This window comes from Anser cygnoides, chromosome Z, assembly GCF_040182565.1.
Source record: "Anser cygnoides isolate HZ-2024a breed goose chromosome Z, Taihu_goose_T2T_genome, whole genome shotgun sequence".
Taxonomy (NCBI): Eukaryota; Metazoa; Chordata; class Aves; order Anseriformes; family Anatidae; genus Anser; species Anser cygnoides.
In genome coordinates this window covers 40,547,528-40,565,188 of record NC_089912.1, presented here as the reverse complement: position 1 = coordinate 40,565,188, position 17,661 = coordinate 40,547,528, and the positions used below count along the sequence as shown (strand labels likewise).

General features: G+C 39.5%; 1 protein-coding gene across 3 annotated transcripts in view; it reads left to right on the top strand.

Annotated features, from left to right (window-relative positions):
- LRRC2 (leucine rich repeat containing 2) overlaps window positions 1-5,241 on the top strand; it is a 154,806-nt gene extending 149,565 nt beyond the window's left edge. For all 3 annotated transcript variants that reach the window (XM_066988126.1, XM_066988125.1, XM_066988127.1), the window contains 3 exons: window positions 825-980; window positions 2,233-2,369; window positions 3,901-5,241. In XM_066988126.1, the coding sequence (XP_066844227.1) occupies window positions 825-980; window positions 2,233-2,369; window positions 3,901-3,950 (343 nt within the window). In that variant the 3' untranslated portion in view covers window positions 3,951-5,241. The remainder of the gene's footprint in view (window positions 1-824; window positions 981-2,232; window positions 2,370-3,900) is intronic.
- The last annotated feature ends 12,420 nt before the right edge of the window (window positions 5,242-17,661 follow it).

The window sequence follows — 17,661 nt, the reverse complement described above, 5'->3', positions numbered from 1 at the left end:
TGTGGCCTGTGATTAAAAAAGACGAGTTGGCAGTATACGGAAGCCCTACTTAATATCTACCCCTGAATTCAGACAAACCATACAGGCCTGACCAGCAATAACATGCAACGTTTTTTTAAAGAATGAACTATTCTGGTCAAATGAGACAAACTTGTTTCATTGGTTTGCTATGCTTGTAGTTTTCTTTCTATTCCACAGAATATATGTTGAGCCACAAATTACTTTTGCATTAGGAAAAGCCAGGGGAAATAAAGAAAAAGGAAGCCTTCCCGCACAAAACATTGTCATTAAATTGATTTCAGTGGGAAAACTTGAGAGAGCCACATGACCAGGAGCTGGTCTTTTTTTTTTTTTTTTTTTTCTGCTCCCCACAGTACTAATTACTAGTGAAAAACAATAGATTCAAATATACTGTCTAGCATAGATATATATAATTTGTAGAAACCAGCCTATAGGCAAAGGTGTGAGCTGGTGACCCATATTTTTCACTAGAACTGGGATACTCAAGTTGAGGCTTTATATCATATTCTGTCAACATCTTCTGTATGGAAGTGCAGTAATTTTTGTAACCTTTTGTCTTGGGCATGTTCGTCAGAGATACGCTATTAATATCTATAATGTTGAAGCATGGCTGGAAATTTCCACTAAAGTTGAAGACAATGTTTGTGATATGAATAATTTTTGGGAAGCCAAAGTTGATGCATGTTATTTTTATTTTTTATTTTTTATTTTTTAAAATAAGAATAAGTTTGCACTGTTTTAAATAGATGCTCTTGTTTGAAATAAATATTTCAAGTTATCCTTATCTTTTACATTTTTTATAGGTTAGATCAACTGCAGACACTTCTTTTACAGAAAAACAAATTGACTTATCTTCCACGAGCTCTGGTTAATATGCCAAAACTCAGTTTGCTAGTTGTCAGTGGTGATGACCTAGTTGAGATACCCACAGCCATCTGTGAGTCAACCACAGGTTTAAAGTAAGTAAAAGTGAGAGAGAACTAAATAAGTTCCTAAGAAAATAAGGTAGATGCATTTGGAAGATAGACTTTCGCAAGCATCTCTTTCTACCATGGGTGGTCAACTTCTGCCGCAACTTATATCAGAACCCTTAAGGATGAATTAGAGATATTGGGAATTGCAAAGAGGAGCCACAGCTTTCTGATTTTCATCTGCCATGTGCATCTGTAAGCCTAAACTGCTATTCTTGTGTGTACTTGGAAAGAGTAACCTTAATTCTGGAGTCAAATATTTCTTATAGAATGGAACCAGTAGTTAGGCAGTTGAAAAGTGCAGTGCTATCAAAAGTGTGCTGACAAACACAGCTAGTTAAAAGCGTAAGTAGTACCACATAAATTTAGTAGTTCATACACACTTTGCTATGAAACAGAATTTTGTTGTTGCAAAACTTTAGTCCTGGACAGGACTAAAAGGTATTTTTGTCTGTAATTACTGTGTTCCTGCATTTCTGCAGGTCATGTTCAGGTCTTTCATTAGGAAAACATTGGAGACTAACAGAACAACTTATAAGATACTAACAAGCCATATGATTAGTTTGAAAAAATATCTTTTGAAAGTGTTTTATGGAGACTTTTTTTTTTTTTTCCAGTGATAATACCATAAAAGATTTTCAGAATACTTTGCATTTAATTTGAACATGATATGAGTTGTTTATATAGACACCTAGTTTTTCATCTACAATGTGTGGCTTTAGGAAATTTGAAAATATAAATTAATGCATGTCAAATAATCCATTTTAAAAGAGAAATAACAACAACAACAAAAAAACATATCAAGTAAGTGATACTTGCAAAATTTCCAAATTGCTCACCAATAGGATGAGTTAGGATGGAGTTCATAATGTTCATTAACAGATTTGAAATTAGTGTCATCTGTCAGAAGTCCCATAACAAAAAACAAAACAAAATGTGTCATTGCAAAGAATTATTTAGGTAAATAGATGAAAACAAAGAGATAAATCTAATAATTTTTATATGGAAAGCGAAATATGCAGAAGGTGTTGTTTGAAATATCACAGAATCACAGATGTGACTGAGACAGATAATAGATTGTCCTTAAGAAAGCTCTAATAGAGGAGGAAAAAAAAAAAAAACAAATGTTCCTTATGTTTTTTCTTTTGTCTGTAGTAGTAACTTCCAAAATGACATTTATGTTGCCCAGTGATATTCAGAAACCTGTTGCATATATTCTTGCATTATATTCTCTCTTTAGATTTATAAGTCTCAAGGACAGCCCAGTTGAAACTATTGTATGTGAAGACACTGAAGAAATTATAGAAAGTGAACGTGAACGGGAGCAATTTGAAAAAGAGTTTATGAAAGCGTACATTGAAGACCTAAAAGAAAGGGGTATGTGTTGACTTCCAGTAGACATGTTGCTATCTTGGAATATAAATATTTGGGAAGATCAATTTTTAAAAGTACAAGCAATACTCCTCTAAATTATAATTTTCTTTTGTGGTTTTAAATAAAAATAAAAGAGAAAATTTTGATATGTGTTCTGTTAAAAATTTCTGTCATTTGGAATTGAACAAATGTATAGAAACTTTATGGTGTGTTTGTATATGCATTAAGTTTATTTCAGTGCTAACATATGCAGTGATTATTATTCTCCAGATTTACTTATGCCTCCTGTGATTGTCATCAGTGATTTGAAGCACCTAAAGAGGTGCTTCTTCTCCTCAAGAAAGAACACAATGTATAAATAAAATGCTCTTTACTTTGATAGAGCATTCTTTAACTGTGAATTTGTATCAAAGTACTAATTGCTTACCACTAATAACTATTAATTGCTTTTACCACTGTAAAATTAATGTACTAAAGCCACTGCTTTTGTCTTTATTACTCAGAACCTGAAAGTTCGCTTATTACTTTATTTTGCTATCCTATTTGCTGTAATTAAATAACAGTCTCTTGAGTCTTGCTCACTAATATATTTTAGGAAATAAAGGGACTATTTCCTGTGAGCCAAAATACCCACAAAGGCTGTTTAAATCTCTTTGAGAATGTATGTATAGAAATGAGACTTTTCTTTTTTTTTGTTTTAGAATGAATCTTATGTATCTCTTTTCATTCCTTGTGTTTCATGTAAATGATCTGTATAGTGGTACTATAAGATTTTTTTCCTTTTCTTCTTTTCTTTTTTTTTTCTTCTTTTTTTTTTTTTTTTAATAAAAAGAAAAACTTAAAGAAGTGCCACAGAGTATGTCTGAAGAATACATTTCATGTTCTGATACTTGATTTTTGTTCCTTAATGCCCATAAACTGAACACTTGATAATTCAAGCCACCTGCTTCTAAAGTGAAACCTGCTATGAAAGTGTCAGATTCTGGTAATGGTAGCAACAGTGGTTAAATGAATAGAAGAATTGGAGGGATGCTGAGATCATTACTTTAACTTAGAGATACTCATGTAGTGTATAGTGGTAGAGTTTTATTTACATACCTGTGAAATGTGGAGTCTAAGAACACAGCTGTCATGCTGCCTGTAACCTGCATTTGGCCTTGCTAAACATGGTTCAGCTTTATACTCCTTGGAGCACAGCAGCTTGAAGATATACTTACCTGCCTTTACAGACTAAACTCTGTGTGTTTTATTAAGCCTGTTTGAACTCAGACTCATACTGGGATTTCCTGTTTCTGAGCTCTTGTGCTATAAATTATGCAGATTCCAGTTTCTGAAAAGCTGACTGGAAAAGGAATAGCTGCTGTATAATATGGATAAAGAGAATTTCAATGTGAAGTGAAAACTTCACAAAGATCACTTGTAGAGTAACTTTGAAACAAAACCAAACTTAGGTGTTTCTAGCTAAGGGTTGCGTTTATTTGTGATCGATTATATAACTGACTTTGAGATGTATTCTTTTTTTCTCTTTTCACAGATTCTGCTCCTTCCTACACTACAAAAGTGTTATTCAGTCTTCAGCTCTGAAGATTAAAAATCTCTAAATTACTAGTGGATATCAGAATATTTCTATTTTTATCTACCTAAATAGAAAACCCTGAAACCATAGACTTCCAGAAGCACTTCAAAATCATCATGGAATTTTTTATTTGTTATTATAGTTGCTCCGGGCTGCTACAGATAAAGCAAAGTGTGGTAGAGCCATCATAAGATGCTGTTTCACCTTTTAAATCAACACATTTATTTTTTATGTCCACTGCAACAGGTCCTAAATATAGTCCTGATGAAAGTAAATACTCATGGTAATAAAGTGCACCTGTGCATAGATGCCTCCAGGATGTTGTAGCTGAAACAGTGAAACATGCTAAAAATTATTTGATTTTATAAGAGAGAAGGATTAATTTAGAAACTGGATGTGACCTGTTGTATCCTTAAGTGAGGACTAGTTATAAGATGTATAAGGATGAGTTTGCTGGATAAAATGTTATGTTGCTTGCTATTTAATAATTTGTTTATATGTAAGTATGTAAGTGTATATACTGTAGAGTTTCAGAAATCTAGTTTTACATATTATTTTTGTCTAATAAATCTATACTTTTTAATCTAAAAAGACTTGGGACTTTGAGAATTTAGTCTCAAATCTGAAAAATTAAATAATCCTAACCTTTTATGAGTGCAATTAGGGCAAATTATATTCAGAGTATATTTGCTTTTTTATTACTTTTGAGCTATGTCTGATTTTGTGCCGTAGTGTGCTGCTTAAGTCAGTCATATTTAAAAAGCAGAGCAACAAAGGGTGTTCTCCCCAAGGCTTCCATTTAAAAAATACTGTTTTCGATGTTTTCTTTCCTTTTTAACTTTTTATTATTAGATCTTTTGAAAGAAGAGAACATGTAAATAATAGATGTGTTACTTATTCAAGTCACAAACTCCAGCAGTAATATTACTACCCAAAAAGAATCCCTCTGCAGTTGGTCTCTAAGTGCTGATGCTGATTTTAAGCAAGTCCTGGAGCAATGAAAAGGTTTCAAAAAACTGCAATAAAACTGTTATGTCACTTTTTTTCAAAGAGTAAGATAGATGGTTCAGGTAATTATAGGTCTGTCAACCTGACATTGATCTGAAACAGAATAATGTAAGATCCGAAATAGGTTTTTATTAAGGAGGAATTGAAATGTGATAGAGTAGTGGCAATCAAAGTGGGCTTATAGAAATCAAGTTCTCTGAAACTAACCTACCAATCTTTCTTTTAGTGAAATTATAAATATGGCTGATTAGGTATTGATATCAATGCAATAAACTTCTGTAAGATGTCTGATTTGGCATTGCTTGAAATTCTATTTGTAGAGTTCTATTGTTGCCTAAAATGACCTGAAAATCATAGGCATGGAAATCACAGCAGCTGTGTTTATAGAATAGAGATGTCCATTTTGAGAGTTTATATCTAAAGAAGAAGAAGAACAACAACAAAACACAAAACCCACAACAAAACAAAGGTCTAAACATAATTTAACTAAACATGAGTTCTCAGTGCAAATTCCAGTGTCAAAATTGTTGTGTATAGAAGCAAAAGATACCTGCATAGAGGAGCTGTATTACTACTTATTTAACTTTGCTGATAATCTTGCTTGAAAGAATATGTACCACTTCTGGTCTTCTGGTGTGAAGGGACATACAGATGAATTGTGGAACATTCAGAAGGAAACCAATAAAATGAATAGAGAACATTCATTTTAAAGTTCTTTAAACAGTGAACAACTCCATTTGCTTGCCAATGTTTATCAATGAATAGAAATAAGATTTTTTTTTTAAAAATTGAAACAGATAAATGTAAGGCAGAAGACTAAAACTTGAATTCACACAGTTTCAAACTAGAAACAAAAGACCTGTTTTTCAGCAGGAGAAACCACTGGGCAATTAACAAACTGCTCTGATAAGTCCTCTGTTACTAGCAGTCTTTAAATCCAGGTTAACATTTTCCTTAAAAATTTGTCGTAAGAATTAAGTCATGGAAACTGCAAAGTGAATTGTATACAGTGGATGAGATTTTTATTTTACTCTTAGGTCTAGTAGGCTATTACTGCCTGTATTTTTATTCACTGAAAGAAAGGATTATTTTTGTCACAGAATTTCTCAAGTAGCTCTGCCTAGGGGGAAGAGGGTTGAGGTGGGTCAACCTTGGCTGACTGCTCTCACTCCCTTCCTCAGCAGAACAGGGAGAGAAAATATCATGAAAAAAACTCATGGGTTGAGAAAAGACAGTGTGGATATCTGCTCAGAAGTGGTCCTCTGTAGGCTGCAGGTGGACAGCCTGTTTTACCGTGGTCTTTTCCACAGGCTGAAGGAGAATCAGTGGTTGGCTGATCTCCTCTCCGAGCACTTCTCTAAGCTTTGTGTCTGTAGGGATATTTCTCTCTACATTTTCTCATTCCTGTCTCTCAGCTACTGCCACACAGCACTTTTTTTTAGCCTTTCTTAGATATGTCATCACAGAGGTGCCACCATGTTTCTGATGGGTTCAACTTTGTACAGCAGTGAGTCCCTTTTGGAGCTGGCTGGAACATTCTTTGTCCAATAGGGGGTAGCCCCTGCAGCCCCCTGTTCCACCCCACTGCCAAAATCCTGATATATAAACCTAACACCATGGTATACACATACAACTGTCTACATCACACTTCATAAGCCCAGTAGGCAATGGCAGGTAAACAGAAAGTTCCTCTTGTTTTAGCAAAACTGCAGTTGAGTTCTACTTCTATGTCCTGAACAGAAAAAACAAGTGAAAACATACCTATGCATGGAGTTAATTACAATTTTATTGTTGTCATTCATCATAGTGCAAAATTTGTGTGTTGAAAGACACTGATTCTGAATTTGGTCAAGTTTTATTGTTTTATTGTTTTTCCAACCAACTTGGCTTAATAGCAATTTTCCTTTGATTTATGATCTTTCACTAAAAAGTTACACTTCTGGAGAAAATAATTGTGTTATTGGCAGTTTGCATGCTTGTCTTTTCAATTTTTAAAAGTGAATAACTTCTGAATGAAAGGAAATGTGTATAGAACAGACCAGTTCCACTGGAAGGGACCTCTGAAGATCATCAAGCCTAGCTGCCTGACCACCTCATGGCTAAGCAAAAGTTAAATCATGTTATTAAGGGCATTGTCCAAATGTCTCTCAAACACTGAAATGCATGGGACATCAACCACCTCTCTAGGAAGCTTGATCCAGTGTTTGACCATCCTCACAGTAAAGAAATTCTTCCTAACATCCAGCCCGAACATCCCCTGGTGCAGCTTTGTGCCATTCATGCACATCCTGTCTTTGATTACCAGGGAGAAGAGACCAGCACCTCCCTTTCTAATTCTTCTCCTCTTGAATTTACAGAGAGCAATGAGATTGCCCCTCAGTCTTCTCTTCTCCAGATTAGATGACCCGAGTGTCCTCAGCCTCTCCTTACAGTACGTGCCTTCTAGCCCTTTTACCAGTGTTGTTGCCCTCCTCTCTGGATGTCTTTGAGTACCCTAATATCCTTTTTATACTGTGGAGCCCAGAACTGTACATGATATTCAGGAAGAAGTCACACCAACTGTAGTGGTTTCATGCTGATGGCTAGCTAAACTCCACCAGAGTATAATAATCTCTGTTCCCCTCCTCAAAGGAAGAAAGGGAGAAAATGTGATGAAAAGGGCTCAAGGGTTGAGATAAGGACAGGGAGATCACTTGACAATTACTGTCACAGGCAAAATCAAGTCGTTGTAGGGAGATTAATGTAATTTTTGCCTATTACTAACAGACTAGAGCAGTGAGAAACTAAAAGCAAACTAAAAACACATTCTCCCACCCATGCCCTCTCTTCTACTTCCTCCCCAAAACAGTGCAGGGGAATGGTAAATGGGGGTTGTGGTCTGTCCATAGCACTGCATCATCTGCTGCTCCTTCATGTTGATTCAGATGGTTCCCCTTCTCCAGCATGGGGTCCCTCCCATGGGATGCCGTTCTTCTTAAACTGATCCTGTATGGGCTTCACACAGGCTGCAGTTCTTCCAGAACTGTTCCACTATGGGCCCATACCATGGAGTCTATCCTTCAGAAATGCACTCCAGCATGGGTCCCCCACATACAAGACCTCCTGCCAGACCTTCCTGCTCGACCATGGGATCCTCTTCCCAGGCTGCAGCTCTGCCCCACGGCCTGCACCTGCAGGGGCTCTCCATGGGCTACAGCGTCCTTCAGGCCACATCCACCTGCTCCACTGGGGGCTCCTCCACGGGCTGCAGCGTGGAGATCTGCTCCATGTGTTACAATGTACTGCAGGGTGACAGCCTGCTGCAACACAGTCCTCTACATGGGCTGCGGGGAAACTCCTGTACCTGCAGCACCTCCTTCCCCTCCTTCTTCACAGACCTTGGTGTCTGCACTGTTATTTCTCTCTACATTTTTCTCACTCCTCTCTCCCAGCTGCTGTTGCCCAGCATTTTTTTTTTTTCTTAAATCTGCTCTCACAGAGGCACAGCCAATGTCGCTCACTGGCTCGGCTCTGGGCAGCGGTGGGTCCCTTTGCAGCTGGCTGAAATTGTCTCTTGTCTAACATGGGGCAGCTTCTGGACTTTTCTCACAGAGGCCACTTCTGCAGCCCCCTGCTACCAAAACCTTGCCATGTGAGGCCAATACACTGATGTTAAGAAACACCTCTTATGACCAGGTGGGTTATTCTGTGTTTAATGTACTCTAAAATGCATCTTGCCTTCTTGGCTGCCAGGGCACACTACTGGCTCATGCTGAGCCTGCTGTCACCAGTACCTCCAGGTCCCTTCCTGCTGAGCTGCTGCAGCCACTCATCTCTTAGTCTATATCTCTCATGGAAGTATTAGTCTGGCATTACTCCAGCCCAGGTGCAGCACCCGTCATTTTCCTTTGTTGAACTTCCTGCTGTTGCTGATTGTCAAATGCTTCAATCCATCTCAATCCCTCTGCAAGGCCTCTTGTCACTCCAGGGAGTAAACAACCTCTTATAATTTAGAATCATAGCAAGATTGCTGAGGATGCATTCCACTCCCGCATCCAGACCATAGATAACAATGTGGAACAGAACTGGCCCTAGAATTGAGCCCTAGGAAACACCACTAGAGACTGGCCACTAGCCAGATGTAGCCACATTTGCTACAAGTTCACCCTTTAAGCTCTACCATTGAACCAATTCACCACCCAGCAAATCATGAACCTGTTTATCTCACAGCTGGACAATTTGACTGGGAGGATTCCATGAGGGACACTATCAAAGGCCTTACTAAATTCTGGAAAGAATACTATGTCTGCAGCCTTCCCCTCATCCTCTAAGCAGGTGACCTTATCATAGAAGAAGATCAAATTACCAAGATGGGATTTAATCTTCATGAACCCATGGTTGACCATTCCTTATAATTGCTTTGATCTTTAAATGCCTTTCCATAGCACCCAGGATAACTTTTTCCCATGATTTTTCTAGGCACTGAGGTCAAACTAATAAGTCTGCAGTTTCCTGGGTCTTCTCTTACTCCCTTTTTGTAAATGGGTATAACACTGGCTAGCCTCCAGTTGGCAGGGATCTCCACAGACTCCCAATTTACCTTTGGTAAATTGTTGAGAGGGGTCCAGCTATAGTATCCACTGACTCCATCAGTACTCTGGGGTGAATCCCTTCAGGCCCATGGACTTATGAACATTCAGCTGACACAACTGGTTCCTTACACTGTTACACTCTGAGTACCAGGCAGCCCAAGATCTGTCATTAATATTAAAAAATAAGGCAAAAAAGCATTAAAAACCTGATTTTTTTCCTCTTCCTTACTTGTTAGGTCATCATCTGTGTCATGTATCAGTCCAATGTTTCCCTTAGATCTCCTCTTGCTACTGACATACTTAACTGCCTACAACTGCCTTTTGTTGTTGTTGTCTGACACCACAGTGGCCAGTGTCAGCTCCAGTTGATCTTTGGTTTTTATTGTTTTCTCCCTACAGATGTGAACTGCAGCTCTGACTGTATTAATTGCACAATCATAATAATGACAATTTATGGTATTTTCAAACTACTGGTATAAGATGCTTGGGTGCTTCCTCTGGGCTGTATTGTGTTTCCAACATATGTCTGGGAAGTTGAAGTCCCCCAAGAGAACAAATCTTGGTGATTCTGTGAATTCCACCAGCTGCTTGTAGAATGCCTCATCCATCTCTTCATCCTGGCTTGTCTCTTCAACCCGGTAGACCAGGACGTCTTCCTTATTGGCTTTCACCCTGATCCTGAGTCCCCTGATCCCCTGAGTCCACAGGGATTCGAACTTATCATTCCCAGCCCCAAGCTCTATAACATCAAATCACTTGGTCTGTTCAGCCTGGAAGAGAGGAGGCTGAGGGGAGACCTCATCGCAGTCTACAGCTTCCTCATGAGGGGGAGTGGATGTGCAGGTGATGATCTATTCTCTTTAGTGACCAGTGGTAGGACCCAAGGAAATGGAGTCAAGCTGCGACAAGGGAGGTTCAGGCTGGATATCAGGAAGAGGTTCTTCACCAAGAGGGTGGTCACGCACTGGAACAGGCTCCCCAGGGACCTAGTCACAGCACCAAGCCAGTCGGAGTTTAAGAAGTGTTTGGACTATGCTCTTAGTCAGATGGTCTGAATTTTTGGGTAGACCCATGTGGTGCCAGGAGCTGGGCTTGATGATCCTTGTGGGTCCCTTCCAACTTGGGATATTCTATTATTCTATGATTCTACTGTCTAATATAGAGAGCTACACCACTACCCCACCTGTGTTGTCTGTCCCTTTTGAAGAGCTTGTAGGCATCCATTGTAGCACTCCAATCATAGGAGTGGTCCCACCACATTTCAGCGATGGCAACTAAAGTCATAGTTTGCCTGCTGTGCAATGGCTACCAGCTCCGCCTGTGTGTTGCCCATGCTGCGTGCATTAGTGTAGATACACTTCAGTTGAGCCATTGCCCTCACCCCCAACCCTGGCATTGCTCCCCAAGGCTCATGTCTATCGAGCCTCATTTCATCCCCATATCCCTTTGTACCTAGTTTAAAGCCCTCTCAACAAGCCCTGCCAGCTCCTGGGCTAGGATCTGTTTCCCTCTTTGAGACAGGTGGGACCCATCTGCAGCCTTCAGGTCTGGTGCCAAGTAAATCACCCCATGGTCAAAAAAAACAAAGTTCTTGCAATGGCACCAGCCTCTCAGCCATCTATTTATCAGCTAGTCTTTCTGGGTCCTCTCAGAATCCCTCCCTACCCCTGAACGGACAGAGGAAAATACCACCTGTACTCCTACTCCATCCACTAACTGCCCTATTCGTCTGAAACCCCTTTTGATAGCCTTCAGGCTTCTCTCAGTGATTTCATTGCTGCCAGCCTGAACTATCAAAACTGTGAAAGAGTATGAAAGGATCATTACTATCCCTTCCATCTCCATGGCACCTTTTGTTTTCCTGTTGCCACCTGTAACATATCTACTTGAGTTTGAGCATAATATTAGTGAAGATGAATTTTATATATAAAAATAAATTGCATCTTAAACATATTACCTCTACACTGTTCACTTTTTTATTTTTTATTTTTATTCTGCTAATGCTTGCAGCCTTTTCCTAAAATCAAGCGACATTTATAAAGTGATTATATTAGCTGTCAAAACATGGTGAATAGATCTGTAAAGAAGAATGTCAGCTTAGAGAAGTAAAAATCAGTTTTAGGCATATACAAGAGCAGTGCTTGAATGAATCTAGCTTTATACATACAGCTGTGGTGGTTTTACTCATCAGAGCAGATGAGAACCACCACAACTGCTCCCTCACTCCACCTCCTCAAAGAGAAAGGGGGAGAAAATACAATGAGGCGGCCTCAAGGGTTGAGATAAGGACAGGGAGATCACTCAACAATTATCATCATGAAAAAACAGACTCAGCATAGGGGGATTAATGTAATTTATTTCCTACCACTAGCAGACTAGAGCAGTGAGAAACTAAAAGCAAACTAAAAACACCTTCCCCTCATTCACCTTCTTCTACTTCCTCCCCCCAAGCTGTGCAGGAGAACAGGGAATGGGGGCTGCGGTCAGTCCCTAATGCTTTGTCTCTGTCATTCCTTCACAGTCACTCTTTGCCCCTGCTCCACGTGGGGTCCCTCCCAGGGGGTGCCGTCCTTCCTGATCTAATCCTGAGGGGGCTTCCCACAGGCAGCAGCTCTTCAAAAATTACACCAACATAGGTCCGTACCACAGGGTCCATTCATCAGGAGCAAACTGCTCCAGCATGGATCCCCCACAGGCGGCAGCTCCCCCCAGGCCCCCTGCTCCTGTGTGGGCTCCTCTCCATGGGCTGCAGCTCCAGCCCGGGGCCTGCTCCTGCAGGGGCTCTCCATGAGTCACAGCCTCCTCCAGGCCACATCCACCTGCTCCACCGGGGGCTCCTCCATGGGCTGCAGCATGGAGATCTGCTCCATGTGGGACCCATGGGCTGCGGGGGGACAGCCTGCTCCGCCAGGGGCCTCTCCACAGGCTGCAGAGGAACTGCTGCTGCGTGACTGGAGCACCTCCTGCCCTCCTTCTGCAGTAATCTTGGGGTCTGCAGGGCTGCTTCTCACTCCTCTCTCCCAGCTTTTGTGGCACAACATTTTCTTCCCTGTCTTAAATCTGCTCTCAAAGAAGCCCAACCATTGTCGCTCAGTGTCTCATCTCTGGGCAACAGTGAGTCCCTTTGGAGACATCTGCAACTGACCCTCCTTACCTAACATCGGGCAGCTTCTGAACTTTTCATGCAGAGGCCACCTCTGTTGCCCCCCACTACCAAAACCTTGCCACATAAACCCAATACAACATCATTATATTTTCTTTTTTATTCTTTACGGAGATCCAAATAAGCTGAGGCTGAGTCAGTCTTTGTCCCTGTGGATGACGTACTGTATACAATATCAAAGAATCATGGAATCATAAAATGTTCTGGGTTGGAAGGAACATGAAAGATTATCTAGTTCCGCTCCCTCCCCCGCAGCTCCCCTGCCCCAGCCATGACCACAGACACCTTCCAGTAGATCAGATTGCTCAACCTGGTCTTGAACACTTCCAGGGATGGAGCATACACAGCTTCTGTGGGTAACTTGTTCCAGTGCCTCACCACCCTCATAGTAAAGAATTTCTTTCCAATATCTAATATAAATCTACCCTTTCTTAGTTAAAAACCATTACACTCTGTCCTATCACTGCACTCCTGAGAAAGAGTCCCTCTCCATCTTTTCTTTTGGCTCCCTCTAAGTACTGGAAGCTCACTATAAGTTCTCCCTGGGGCCTTCTCTTCTCTAGGCTAAAAAACCCCACAAATTTCTCAGCTTATCTTTACAGGAGATGTGCTCCAGTCCTCTGATAATCTTTGTGGCCCTCCTCTGGACCCACTCTACCAGGTCTATGTCTTTCTTATGCTGGCAGCCCCAGAGCTGAATGCAGTACTCTGGATGAGGTCTCAAGAGAGCGGAGTAGAGGGGGAGAATAACCTCCGTTGACCTGCTGGCCATGCTTCTGTCAATGCAACCCTGGATATGGTTGGCTTTCTGGGCTGAAAGCACCCATTGCTGGGTGATGTTGAGCTTTTTATCCACCAATACCTTTTTTTTCCATTTTTAAAAATGGGGGTTATGTTTCCCCTTTTCCAATCAGTCTGTTTCATCCTAATGTGGCCTATAGCAGACACCACCAGTCAAAATACTGGACTGCTTGTTGTTTCTCAGTCATAAGCTCTCATTTGGCTCTTCATCTAACCTCAGGCAGAGCTTCGTACTTTCCAGGTGTTCCCTCACAGGGACTTCCACCTCCTTGTGTTTACAACCCATCCTTCCTAAAGAGCCTTCATTACAACATTCAGTCATGTGAGCCATCCCAGCATATCTCCATGAACCTGACAAGATCACAGACCTGCAATGGCACACATATATCTATTTCCTCATGTTTATTCCCAGTTCTGTGTGCACTAGTGTGCAGGCACTTTAAAGAGACACCCCAGCATGCTGATTTCCCAGAAAGGATTTGGAAGATTTTGTTATAATAGTGTCCTGTAGACTCTTCCCTGCTTATCTTCAAATGTGTTGGGTGACTCCACTTAAACCCATTTATTTTATTTTATTTTATTTTATTTTATTTTATTTTATTTATTTTATTTTATTTTATTTATTTTATTTTATTTTATTTTATTTTATTTTATTTTATTTTATTTTATTTTATTTTATTTTATTTTATTTATTTTATTTTATTTTATTTTATTTTATTATTTTATTTTATTTTATTTTATTTATTTTATTTTATTTATGTTCTTTTTCATTCACATCACTCCATCTGCTTTGCATAGCAGCCCTGGCCATCACTTCCTCCCTACCCTCTCATTCCTACTTTGAAGCCCTCCTTATAAGCTCAGCCATCTTGCTGGCAAAGATACATTTTTCCCACTTGCTGAGGTAGACAGTGATCCTCAGACAGGATCCCATGGTCATAGAAACCAAAACTCTCTTGGTAGCACCAACTCCACACCATCATTAACATGCAGTAAAACCTTTCCTCTCATCCAGCAGGATTGAAAAGAACAGCACTGGGGCTCCTGTATCCCCCGGGGGCTTTGTCATCTCTTTCAATACTCTCCAAATTCTCCCTGGTAGGATCACTGGTGCCCACATTGGAGAAGAACAGGTGTTAGTAGAGGGAAGGGCAAGATTTGGCAGTCTCTCCACAACATAATGGATCCAGGTCATCACCAGAAAGCAGCAAACTTCTCTAGACCACAGGCCAGGTTGACAGACGAGTGCCTTCATTCCCTGCAGCATACGGTTGCTTGCCACTATAATGCACTGCTGTGTCCACGTTATCCTGTGTGGTTAATTGTTCCACTTGAAAAGCACACCCTTCTTGTCAGCTTTGTCAACACTGAGACTACCCTATGGCTGCAAGTCTTCAGGTGGAAAAGGAGCCTTCGTACTAGTTTCTGATGTGCCCTGGGATGAAACGTGCTACATATATTTAATGGACCAAGGAATGCTTAAATAGTGAATATCAGAGTGTTAATATAGTACTATACCTAGAGCATTAAGTGACAGACAGACAGGAGAGAAAAGGGACATAAATGAATCTCCTCAGTCAGAAAATATCATTTCTTTATTAAGAACTTCTGACTAGTACACTGACACCTATTATACAGATTGTATGTGCCAAATGCTAATCACTGGAACTGATTCAGGGACATCCCAGTTTAGCAGTTGATTTTCAATACCAAAAAGCTAACAAGCTCTTGAAAATTTCTTTTTTTTTTTTTTTTTAAATCTGTAGGAGAGATTTTTAATATGAACTGATATATATATATATATATATATATATATATATATATATTAGGTAAATAAGGCACTAAAAGACAAAGAAAGAGTAGCAAAGAAAAAGACAGGCAAAACAGAATCCTGAAGTCATCCAGAGGCTGAAAGCTCCAGGTAGGTTGACTTAACATAGTATAACCATTCATCAGTCCAAAGTTAGAGGAATAGGTATTACAGACCTTCTTCCTGGCAGAATTTTGCCTATGACAACACCTTACAGAATATTCAAAACATAGTTATGGCTTAAAAACAAGTATTTTCAATCATTTTCAACAGTTTCACAATATTGTCAATGATAACTTGACTGCAACTGCAACACTATTACTATAATATTATTATTAAAGCCTTTTTCCTGAAATCATGTACTAACTTAAAATGCTCATATTTGCTTTGACATATAGTTCCATAGCTATAGAGAAAGGAACCTTAGTGATATGGACAATTTAAAATGTAAAAATTAAACCAAGTTTACATTCAAAAAATTGAAAATGCTCTATTTTCTTTAGTTATCTGGTTGTATCACATGCCACATATGAAGACTACAGTTATGAATGTTTAAACACTTATCTCACCTTCTCTGAATGCACTGTGACCTTCACTTTCCTGGGGCCCGGGCAGCACCAGAATGAATTTAGGATTATCTTCAAATACTTATCTTGACAGAAAGTTACAGCTAACACAGGTGACATACCATTGCGTGCTTCTTTGATACGATTGCAGCTTTTAAATAAACAAATACAGAATATGAATGAACAGCTGAATAACATTTTCGGACATTCATTGAACTTTAAGAGGTCTGAAAGACATATATTGTGCTGCTCCTCTGTACAAAACACAACAGCTACGGTATACACAAAAAATCTAACACATCCTCAGCACAGACAGAATCTTCATTAACTCCATGGAGCATTGCTTGTATTTTTTCAGATTAAGGCCCTACAGTGTAACACATTGGTATTTCAAAACTTATTATTTTGTGACTAGCGTGTTGCAATACAGGGAGACAGGCTCTTTAGGGAGGACAGGCTGGGATGATAAGGAGGAGAAAGTTGCCCAGAGAGGTGTTGGAAGCACACTGGAGACAAAAATAAAAAGACAAAAGCTGTCTGGGCAATGGCCTTGTTTGAGCAGAGGGTTGGATGACCTCCAGAGATCATTTCCAACCTCAACCATTCTGTTATTCTGTGACAAGACAGGTGTTCTGAAAGCTGTTTTATGTCATGTGACTAATTCCAGCTGTAATGTTTCAGCATCACAGAAAGTTTACTTGTGTGTCCTAGGTGCAGGTTCAGCATGTCAGATTTAATAGGAAAGCGTTTGCTGTGTTGTCAACGGTAGTTACTGACATATATCTCTGACTCCCCGAGTCTCTCATCTGAGTATAAGTTCTGACAATATTTGTGCAATGTGGTATGTGTTCAGGAGAACTAGTCTGAAATATTATCTTAAATCATGAGTGAATACTATCTGACATTCATCGTCATTTATGGATATCACAAGCTATTTCAATAAAGAGCAATTTGCTCTAAGCTAGAACGATGTCCTTCTATATCTGCCTAAACCAGTATCACTATACTGTGCATCAGATCTTTGAATTAATAGTTTCGAGTATAGTAAGGAAATTCATCAGGTGTTTGCAAGGATGTTGTCATTTTACACCCCTGTTTAAGGCCTCTGCTCTTATCACTTGGTGCTATGTGGTGAGAAGGTCTCTTTATCTCTAATTTCCAGAAGCCATGGTGGTGGCAGTAGTTTGTATCATGCTCCCTTCACAGAAACTCGAGATTTCGTGTTAAAGTATGGCCTCTGAACTAAAACGTATATTCTGTTAGCCTTGACTTGTGGAAACTGCATGTTAAACGTCTAAATGTCCTGTGTTTTGCAGTAATCCCTTCTTCCTGTTTGTACTACCTTTCCAGTAAAGGTAGTAGACAAGTGTCTAAGTGGAAAATTGTTTTGGTGGTATTATTGGATGCTACATTTTTTGTTAGAATTTATTACTTTTGGTTAAAAGAAAGAGAAAAAAAGAAAAAAATGAAAATAAAAATGAAAAGGAAAACGAAAATGAAAAGGAAAAGGAAGAGAAAAAAGGAAAATGAAAAGGAAAATAAAAAGGAAGAGAAAATCCTTCTGGCTGTGATTATCCATTCTGAAATATGAGGAGCAGTGACAGACCCAGGTCAGTATGTAAAGTTATTTTAAATATAAAAGACTAAGTGAAAGGGAGAACAATTGCAAACGAAATCTCTGAAGGCACTAATAAGATATCCTGGTCAGAGTTCGACAGTCATTTCTCTTTGTGGTGGTGTCAGTGTAATTAGTTCTTCATATTGCTTTCTGCCCCCTGAGGGAACTGATGTTAAGTTTTT